The sequence below is a fragment of the Trachemys scripta genome, chromosome 5, assembly GCF_013100865.1.
Source record: "Trachemys scripta elegans isolate TJP31775 chromosome 5, CAS_Tse_1.0, whole genome shotgun sequence".
In the NCBI taxonomy this organism is placed as follows: Eukaryota; Metazoa; Chordata; order Testudines; family Emydidae; genus Trachemys; species Trachemys scripta.
Window position 1 is genome coordinate 90,603,144 of NC_048302.1, and position 11,215 is coordinate 90,614,358.

General features: G+C 44.1%; 1 protein-coding gene across 14 annotated transcripts in view; it reads left to right on the forward strand.

Moving 5' to 3' along the window:
- The window catches only part of FRYL (FRY like transcription coactivator), a 394,573-nt gene that overhangs the window by 235,259 nt on the left and 148,099 nt on the right, over window positions 1-11,215 (forward strand). For 13 of the 14 annotated variants that reach the window (XM_034771653.1, XM_034771656.1, XM_034771654.1 and 10 more), the window contains 2 exons: window positions 1,033-1,301; window positions 1,764-1,959. In XM_034771653.1, coding sequence (XP_034627544.1) covers window positions 1,033-1,301; window positions 1,764-1,959 — 465 coding nt within the window. The remainder of the gene's footprint in view (window positions 1-1,032; window positions 1,302-1,763; window positions 1,960-11,215) is intronic. The other variant, XM_034771648.1, reaches the window with a different exon arrangement.

Sequence of the window (11,215 nt, forward strand, 5' to 3'; positions counted from 1 at the left end):
GTGGTTAAACACTGGAATAAATTGCCTAGGGAGGTTGTGGAATCTCCATCTCTGGAGATATTTAAGAGTAGGTTAGATAAATGTCTATCAGGGATGGTCTAGACAGTATTTGGTCCTGCCATGCGGGCAGGGGACTGGACTCGATGACCTCTCGAGGTCCCTTCCAGTCCTATAATCTATGAATCTATGAATCTAATGGCCAATTCCTTTTCTTTTGTGAGAGAGAAAACAGCTTAGCTATGTATTGGTGCCCTCTAGCAGTTTTTTTGTAAGACAAAATTAATAATAATTAAGGCTAAGTTTTTGTCACGGATATGTTTAGTAAAAGTGAAGGACAGGTCATGGGCAATAATGAAAAATTCACAGAAGCCCGTCACCTGTCCTTTATTTTTACTAAAAATACCCATGACAAAATCGGTAGTCTGGGCAGCCGGCTGGGTGGTGGGAGGGGTGGGGTGGAGAAGGTTACAGGGTCCCCCTCCGCTGGCGGCTCCAAGCTGCAGAGGTCCCCCCTGCCTTCGGCCCGGAGCTTTGGGGATCCTCCCAGCCATGGCTGGGAGCTGCTGGGGTCCCTCTTGACGCCTGCAGCAGTGGGGATCCCTCCTGCTCCCGCAGAGATCGGAAGCAGTGGGGGTCCGCCCTGTCGCCCGCAGGGGTGGGGAGCAGCAGGGGTCCCCCTGGCTGCCCGAGGCAGCCGGGAGCAACAGATTTCCCCATCCCCCCCCCCATGGTGCCAGGAGTGACAGCAGGGAGCTGCAGCGCTCCTGCCGCCATCCGCGGTGGCCAGGAGTGGCAGGGGACCCCGCAGCTCCCAGCCGGCACTGGCTGAAGTCACAGAGGTGTTTTGGAAGTCACGGATTCCGTGACTTCCGTGATCACCATGACAAAATCGCAGCCTTAATAATAATCTATCAGTCTACTCACCGTGGGCGCTCACTTTATGATTTAAAGCTTTTTTTTAGACATTCAGTGATGCAAATAAAAAACCGGATACATATATTAAATGTTTGTTTATTCTGTTTATGTACACAGACTACTTTACTATATTGCCGCAGTTCAATAGATTTACAAACATTAGCTGACTGGAGCTCCTCCCCTATCAGCCACCAGTTTGATGTGGTGAGTCCATCACATATATGGATATTTGCACATGTGACCCAGGGCCAAGATCCATGGATTGTAAGCCTTTCCAGTTTTATGAAACAGGAAAATCTTCCAAAACACTGCCCGACAGCTGTAAGCTATGCTTGGATGTTTGCTTACACGAGACTCCAACTGTTGTCTCCACAGGTTGACATTAAGTAAGTTCACTTCTTAAGTTAATTGAATATACCACAGTATATTAAACCTCTTCTTTTAACATTTATTGAAATTACAATACCCATTAAATTTCAATATTATGTAAATATACAGCACTATTATTTCCGACGGTTTAATCTTGCTTTAATATTAATAACAGAAAATTAACTAAAATGATTGGGTTTAGAAGAGAAATAGTATGCTATAAAGATTAATTCATGCCTTTTGACTATATTGTACTTTAGCAATGATGTATATTAGCAGTAATACATATTTTTATAGTTGAATTTGCTGTATAGCACCAGCCTTCAATAATGAAATCAGAGTAGAGACTACAATGTTAAGGATCACATATAAGGACATATGCATAATTAAAATATAAAATTCAACAGAGAATAAAATGGTGTGTAAATTGCATTTTCTAAATTCATGTTATTTTTCTATCTATTTTTTTCTTTTTAAAGCAGCCCTATCAATGCCAAGAAAGTAAATACTACTACAAGTAGTGATTCATATATTGGGCTCTGGAGAAACTACCTGATTCTTTGCTGCAGTGCAGCAACTTCCACATCCTCTTCCACATCTGCAGGTTCTGTGAGATGTTCCCCTCCTGAGACGCTGGCGTCTACTCCTGACAGTGGTTATAGCATTGATTCAAAAGTAGGTTTTTCTGACATTTTCTGAGTGGCTCTGAATATTTCAGTAACGTAGAAAAGTTTAAGACTTACAGCACATCCCCTATTTCGAAGATGCTTTTCTGATTTGTATGAAAAAACATTGTTATGCTACTACCACCTTGCTTTTGTCAAATAAAAAACCAATGAACTGGGACATATCCGCAAATTATACCTATATTTTCTGCTTAACCTCCCTTAATCTGAAGCTAAATCCTGCCAAAATTGTTAAGAAAATTTACCTGCCCAAGCATAAAATCTGCTCTGATGAAGATGAAAAATGTTGATATTTTATTTATCGTTAAAGAGTTACGTCTTTAAGCAAATGGGCAGATAGAATTCTGCAGTTTTAGGCTAATAAACTAATCTCATTACAGTGACTGAATCAATTTCCTTTTTAGGATTTTGACACTTTTCAGTGTTTTCCACAATCGTCGTTTTGTTTTGCATCAGATACGGAATCTTACTGTTCTTAAAAGTTTTTCAACATGGTGGTTTCCCCTAAAGACGAGAAGGCAGTTTGTGGACTGTAGAGCACATTTTTTCCCTGGCAGGGAGTTTCCTATTTTGTTCCTTCTGTTACCCGGATCTCTTCCCTAGCTGGGAGAAGGGCACCCATTGACAGGAACTTAAATTTCTTTGAGACTCCATATGGAGCCAGACCATAGGCCCTCAGAAGGTTTACCTTCTTCCTCTAAAAATGGCAAATACACTAAAACATCCAAGGCCCTCTTAATCCAAGGAGTTTGCCTTGCAGAATTGGGAATTTCTCATCATTGAAGTTTAAGATACTTTACTTAACCCAATAGCAAAATGTGAATTGGATAGTCACCAAAACTCCCAGAGTGCATTTTCCCTCCTAAGGGAAAAGGTACAAAAAATGCTCTCTAGCTGTAATGACTTGGAGAACATTATGTAAGAGCCCTGAATACAGCTGCATTACAGACCAACTATTCCCTATCAACAAGCTGTGAGGGTTTTCAAAGGAATTATTTGACTGGTGGTGGACTCTGCCATAACCTGAGTGTCTGAGTTGTTAAAAAGAAATCCATTATAATGGATGGACAGTGGCTGTAAAGATTCCATTTAAAAAAATGCTGGAGTACAATTTTGAGAAAGATTGACTTGTCAACTAAGTTTATTTCATCTGGTACTTTGTATTGAGATCTCAGTACCTGGCTGGCAGATCTGAAGAAGGCTCTCCCTAAAAGTTTCTGAATCACCAGGAAAAAACAGGAAATCATAATGCTAGCCTCTAATTTTCTTTAATGCTTGAACATGCTCTTCAACTTTCTTTACCGCTAACATAGTAAGCAGAAGAGTCTTGTGGTTTGCTATGGAAATTTCAGTTGGTATCTGTGGTGAGTAGGTTGCTATAGAGCAGTGGTCATCAACTTGTCAATCACAATCGACTGGTCACTCCTAGAGGATCTCCCAGTCGATCGCAATCTCTGGTGGTGCAGCGGGGCTGCTGCTCTGCCCTGACCCCACGCCACTCCCGGAAGCAGCCACATGGCCCTGGGGGCAGGGGTCTCCCTCCATGCTCTGCTCCTGCCTGCAAGCACCACTCCTGCAGCTCTCATTGGCCGGGAACAGGGAGCTGTGGCCAATGGGAGCTGTGAGGGTGGTGCTTGCAGAGAGGGGCAGCACGTGGATCCATGTGCCTCCTGCACCCTCCCAGGGGCCGCAGGGGAGTGTTGCCCCCTTCCGGGAGTGGCATAGGGCTGGGGTAGGGGAGCCCGCCTTAGCGACTGCCACGCTGCGCTGCTGACCGGGAGTTGCATCCCAGCCCTAAGTCCCCTCCTGGAGCCAGCATCCCATACCCCCTCCTGCACCCCGAACTCCCTCCTGAACCCCAAGCCCCAGCCCGGACCCCCCTCCCAGAGCCAGCACCCCAGACCCCCTCCTACACCCCAACACTCTGCCCCAGCTCAGAACCCCCCCTGCGCCCAAACTCCCTCTCAGAGCTTGCACCCCTCACCCCCTCCTTCACCCCAACCTCCTGCCCCAGGCTGAGCCCAGAGCACCCTGCTACACTGCAAAATCCTCGGCCCCAGCCCAGAGCCCGTACCTCCTCCCAAACCCCTACCCCAGCCAGGTGAAAAGTGAGTGAGGGCGGGGGAGAATGAGCGACGGAGGGGTGTGTGTGGAGTGAGTGGGGCAGGGCTTTGGAGAAGGGGCAGGCTAGCTCCTGGGTTGCCCTTAAATTCAAAAAGTGATCTTGGGCGTAAAAATGTTGGAGACCACTGCTATAGGGGATACCAAAATCCTGACATAAGGTGATAAATACAGTTGTGTGGATGAGAGAAAAGGAGAAGAAGCCAGGATACTTCTTTGCAGAAATTCAGTTTTTTGATAAGCAAGTAAAATGTATTTAATTGGAAATTTTAGGAAAAGTGTTATCCTAAAGGATTTCTAACATGTGCTACAAGCACTTATTTGTTATAATCATGAAAGACATACTGACTTTTAGCTTTATTATTTATGGACTTTTTTTTCATATAACAGTAGTTCTGCTCCCTCAGAGGCAAAAGTAGTGGAGGCATCTATTTGAGGGAACAGTAGAAAATTGACAATTCTTCTTTGAATTCTTGTGCATATATATTTATCACTGTTGCACTGAATGCTCCCATACACTCAAGTTTAGATTATTTTGGCCAGCAGTGCCACTGGGACCACTTCTGCTGCCCTGAGTGTCTTCCCACCCAAAGATTTAAAGAGTAGAATGGCCGCAACTGTCCTTCAGTTCCTACCCACCACCCAAGGCTATGAGTATGAATTTGAAGTGTCTGAATTTCATACTCATTGGGCAGTCTATCCATTGTATTGTAAATAGATGGGTATTCGGGGGTAAAAAATGAAAGAGTACTGGTACCAGCTCCTTTTATTCATCTCCCTATGGCACTGGTGTACTCAGTACCAAAATCCCACACAGTGTCAGAGACCTTAGAGTCTCTTTGATACCATACTCACAGCTCTTGTTGATTGTGAAAGTGCTTTTTTCGGTACTGACTGCTACCCCTGTTCTAGTACAGAGCACATTGGCTGTACTAATGAGAGTTCAGCCTGAGTGTGCTTTCAGCACGCCATTGGGACTGGTCCACCTCTGCAAGAAGAGAACTCCTCCTTGGGTTCCAATAATAGCAGAGACATTTCATCAATACATTCCCTGGAGTCTAGGTTTTCAGATCCATACACCTCAGAGATGAAGTCTAGGGCTTATTTTTATTATCCCAGAAATAGGGGCTCTGACAGGAATACTACCATTTTATGTATTCCCCTACATGATCCCCTGTTCCATATGCTTACCAGAGCCCTTGGCCTTATTGGGTCCCAGGGAGATTACATCATGCCAGAAGAAACCAGCTTCTGCAACCTAGCCCAGAGCTGAGTCCCCCTCCCTTCAGTCACAAGGAAGCATTTCAGTCGGTTCTAGGGTGACCAGATGTCCCGATTTTTGGGTCTTTTTTTTTATATAGACTCCTATTACCCCCCACCCCCGTCCCGATTTTTCACACTTGCTGTCTGGTCACCCTAGTCGGTTCAAACTGCAGCTCTGATGACTGAGCAAGGTGATCAGGGCTCTGATGAGGACTTACAGGTAGACCATCCCAGCACCCATCCTGCCATTTCTTCCTGATGAGAAGATCCCCCAAGCTCCTAGACATCTTACACACATCCACGACTGGATGTCTTGTGATGTCCATAAATGAGGGACTGTTAGAGCCAGCTAATTTATTATGGCAGACATCTGCTTCTCTAGCTCTTTTATCAAAAAGAGTGAATCACTGTGACCAAGTCTTTTCTCAAGGCTTTGAGTAATTTTATACATGCCCTATTCCTGTGTCACTGGTTGTTGTAGTGGACAAAGAAAGAACTAGACAGAGTCAACAGAAAGCTACACCACAGAACAGAGAATCCAAGAAATTTGATTTATTTGGTTGCAAAAATTATTCATCAAGCCTACAAATGAGGATCACCAATTACCAGGCCCTGTTGGTGAAATAGGATTACTTGAATTGGCACTCCAGCTCCAAATTGGTTGATAAAATTCCTCAGGACAACACAGAATTTGTCTTTGATCTCAAAAGGATAACTTGCAGCATGTATAAAATTTAAGTGGCTCTTGATGCTGCAGACACCATATCCAGATCCATGACTACCTCAATTGCCATGATTAGAGCCTTGGGAATCCCTAAAAAGGTATAGGTAACAATAGAGGATTTTTCCTTTTGAACGGTGCAAACTTCTTAATGTGAAGACAGATGAGGCATTTGTTAAAGGCCTCTTGAGTGAAGCTGAAGTGCTAAAGAATCTACACTCCAACATCAAAAGGCCTCAACCATATCAGAGGAAGCCTTACTACATTCAGTGTACACAGCCTGAACCCAAGAAATGCCAGCAATTTCGGAGAAGAGAACAATAGCATGCTACATCGGGAGTGCAGTCCCTTCTAAATCTTGGAGCAGTGGAAGAAGTTTATCAAGAACACACAGGAGCATGAGGGTGTTATTCCCATTATTTTTTACTTCCCAAGAAGAAAGGGGACCGATGCCCTATTCTGAATGTGAGACAACAGAATACCGCCATCTCCAAACTCAAGTTCAGGTAACTCTGGCCTCAATGATTCCAACCCTGGATCAGTAGGACTGGTATGCCGTTCTCGACCTCCAGGATATTTACTTTCTTATAGCAGTTCATCCTGTCCACAGAAAATATCTAGGGTTCAGGTGAGAAGTTCCTACTACAGTACTAATATGGGATTGGCCATTCAATCTATCAACAGTGTTGAAGGTATTTACAAAATGCCTAGTGGTCATAGCAACTGACTTGAGGATACGAGGAGTATATGTTTCGTTGCAGTAGGTGACCAACTCCATACAGCAGACTCCACAATTTTTTGCCTCCCTATGCCTCAAAGTAAACAAAGAAATCATATTAATTACTATTCAAAAGATATAATTTCCAAGGGCAGTTCTGGGTATGGCTTATCTTCCCCAAGAAAGATTCCAAGCCATGCTACTAGATCTATCTACGACCTACAAATTAATCATTTTAAGAACTATGTCAGGCATCTGGGGCATGTGACCTCCTGCACCCATGTAATTCAGATTGTCAGACTTCATCTTTATTGGTGGTTGAAAATTGTGTTTCAGCTCAATGGACTGCGCTCGATATGAGTGCAAGCCCCTGAGAATGCCGATTGTCATTAAATTGGTGGAAGGACACTTTCAAAGTTTGCAAGGGAGTGCCTTTCTCTTCACTTTGTTGTCAAAGACTTTGGTGACAAATACACCCACTCTGTTTAAGTATCCCCCCTCCCCCCATCCTAATCTTCAAGTACAGGGCCTATGGATTCCTCAAGAAGGTCGGTTACTTATACATGTCTTGGAACTAAGGGCCATTCATTGAGCATGCACAGTATTCCTCCCAATTCTGAAAGGTCTAACAATTCAGATAATGACAGACAGCACAGAAGTAATGTTTTATATAAATAAACAGTGGGAACAAGGTTCACCATCCTTTATCAAGAAGTTGTATGTTTGCAGGGCTACTGTATTTGTCACAAGATTACCCTGATAGCCATATGCTTACCAGGTTTTCAGATCATCAAAGGACAGTTTGCAAGCAACCATGAGAGGTCAGTTAAGGATACTATTATTCAAGATATATTCATTAGGTGGGGTCATCCATCCATAGACCTATTTGCCATCAAAGAGAACAAGAAAAGTCTCAAATTCTGCTCCACAGGAGGTCAGTCAGCATTCTCTTTCTGACATGTTCCTAATCCTGGTCCCCGGGTCTAATGTATGCCTATCTGCTGATTCTAATGATCCCAAGAGGTCTCAGGATGATCATGATAGCACCTGGGATGGCCAAGGCAGTTTCTGGTTCTCAGACCTTATTAATCACTCCATTTGACCACTAGTCCAGTTGCCTCTTCAGCCAGGTCTGATATCTCAAAGATAAGGACAGATTGTCCATCCAAATCCACCTTCTTTGCACCTCTCAGCATGGATGCTGGTTAGTTAACATTAGTAGAGAGGAGCTGTTTGTCTGAGGTGCAGAATATTCTTATGCACAGAAGAAAGGATACTATGAAACTTACTTACTCTGCCAAGTGGAAGAGATTCACATTGTGCCAGTTATTTCCCTTTCAGACTCGATACCTCATATACCTGGTTATCTTCTGTTATTAAACAACATCTCTGGACTATCGCTGAGCTCCCGGAGAGCCCTGCTAGCAGACCTCTCGGCTCTTCATCCTCCAGTTCAAGGTCATTTGATATTCTCACCCTGGAGTATCTAGGTTCCTGAAAGGCCTTATGCTGATGTATCCCTCAGTCAGGAGAGCTCCCCTTCCTTGGGATCTAACATTGTGCTGATGGGTTTGAGGGGGCCACCTCTTGAGCCCTAGGAAACATATTTCTTCTTTCCTCTATTCAACTTTCTAGTATCAATAACATCTGCTAGAAGGGTGGCAGAAGCAAGCAATCATAAGACCTCCGTACACTATATTTTTTAAAAGCAGTGACTTTGAGATTTCATCTGTCATTATTACCAAAGATAGTCTCTGACTTTCATCTCTACCAACAAATTTATCTGTCTGTATTCTTTCTCAATCCACATTCAACAAAGGAGAAGCTAACTTTACACCTTACTTAGGGCGCTCTCCTTCTACCTTGACAGGACTAAGCTAATTAGGGTGTCCCCTAGATTGTTTATAACTTATCTCAAGATAGGATGAAAGGTCAGTTGTTTAATTGGATTTCTATGTGCATTAAGTTATGCTATATAAGTCATGCTAAATAGCCAAGTTAGACCCACCATTGAGGGTTACTGTCCATGGTGTGAGAAAGCTCAAGCAGCTTCTATAACCTTCTTGAGAAATGTTTCAATAATAGAGATATGTAGAGCATTTACCCAACAGTGCTCTATAGCGGCAGCATCAAGATCTGATGCCCACATTGGGAAGGCTGTCTTGCAGTTACTGTTCAGATAGACTCTTGAACCCACCTACAGTGATCTAGGTCACTGCTTGTGAGACACTGACAGTGGAATATATATATATATGGACACACACTTGGAAAAGAAGGAATGGTGGTTCTTCAAGATGTGTTGTCCATGTATATTCTATAGTCCACCCTTCTTGCTCACTACAACGGAATCCTACAACACCTGGATTCTGTATTGGTGAAGAAACTGAGGAGCTGAGCAGCTGAGGAAACGCTGCCCTTTATGTGCTTCATTGGGAGGCACAAGGACACTCAGGGTACAGGTATGGCCCCAATAGACACTGCTGGCCAAAAGAATATAAATTCAAGTGCTTGGGATGCATATGCACTACTGCATCTCAAAGAACCAGTTACTGTAAGGTAAGTAACTAGTTCTTTTTGTTTATTGTGCTCACAGATGTTCCTGGTGCCTCACAAAGCAAATAGGCGTATTTCCCTGCACCAAAGAGTTTATAACCTAGAATTTAGATATGATACAGCCAGTGAGAAAAAGAATAAACAGGATGGGGACAGGAAGGGGAAAGGACAGTTATATAAATAAGAGTATGCTGTGATGTGGTTACTGCATGTTCTCTTTGTTGTGAATAAAATCTTTATATTGGATGATAATGAAAATTAATTAATTTTTTTATAGACTTTTTGCAGTTGAAGTGAAAGCTATGTTTGCTGGGAGTATTCAGAGTAGTAAGACACCTATCACCTGTCTTTAGTGTGAAGGAGCCTTGTCTGTGCTTGCTATGGGTCAGTTCCCCAACACCTCCAGCCTTTGGCCACACAAGCACTACCTTCTAGGTGTCCTCAGGTCCCACTTTATTTTACAGGTTAATGGTGTACACTCCAACTCCAAGTCCTACGGACATCCCCCTGGAGTGTCCAGCTTCTGTTCCACTGGGCACTCACAGAATTCACAGATCCAGTATTCCCAAAGGAATAGTACATTCCAGCTTACCAGTTTTACATCAGGATCGCCACTCCGCTGAACACACAGCACTTTGATATGTTTATAGTGAAAATAAGAAGTGTATTTAACCAAAAAAAAAAGAGAGATTCAAGTAATAGCAAGTAGATGGAAGTATTAAACAAAGAGTTACATATAAAATAAGATCATAACACACATTCTAAAACCTAGTATTACTCACCAGCATTTTTCAGCCAGCTAGACTGTGATCCCATTTTCACAAAACAAGCCATGCTTTCAGCTGGTCCCCTCAGTACAGGATGCAGACCAGCTCTCTACTTACAGTTATAGTCCAAAAATCCATTGTCCTCACTTGTAAATAGGACTCCCTCCTGCTGGTTTATTTCTTCCTGTAAATTTCCTCATTGGAAGCTTTCACAAACCCTTTGACTCAAGACTGTAAATGGGTCTCCGTTGTGAACTATACAATACTCAATTTACTTGTAGACAGACACACAGACATTTCATGCCTGAAAGAAACATGCTTCTCACCTTTTGGTGACCAGCCCCAAATCACAGACCTTAAGAACATAATTTTCAGTATATATACATAGTTCCTTACCTATTATCTTAACATAACATTTCACAATGATTATGAGGGCTGACATGACATGGGCGTTCAGTAGAGACCTTACGTGACACACTTTGGTGATCTAGTATGTAGATACCAAACACCGGGAATCCCTGTAATCCTTATGCTCCCTGGATCCACTGCCAGATGGCATCAAGAGATCCCTGTGTCACAGTGAGTTTTTAGGAGGGATTTGAATGAGGGAAGGGTACCAGCTTGACAGGTTTTTGAGGTGCTTTCCAGGCAAAAGGTACAGCCTGGAAGAAGAAAATGTCAATATTATGGAGGTCACTGAAAACCTGTGCACTTGGTCTGGAACCCTATGCAATATGAGAAATTCTGTATTCCAAAGAAGTAGAGGAGATGTTTGTTTTGATTAGGGTTACCATACGTCCGGATTTTCCCGGACATGTCCGACTTTTGGGGGCTCAAATCCCCGTCCGGGGGGAAATCCCCAAAAGCCGGGCATGTCCAGGAAAATCGGGAGGGAGGGAGGGCTCGGCCGGGGTTGGCGGTGCGGGGCCGGGCCGGGGTCGTGGGCATAGTGCCGGGCCGGGAGCCGGGCCCGGGCGCACAGTGCCGGGCGGGGGGCCAGGCCGGGCCAGGAGCCGGGCGCGCAGTGCCGGGCCGGGCGGGGAGCCGGGGGTGCGGTGCCAGGCTGGGAGGCGGGCCGGGAGGCGGGGACCCGGGCCCGTGG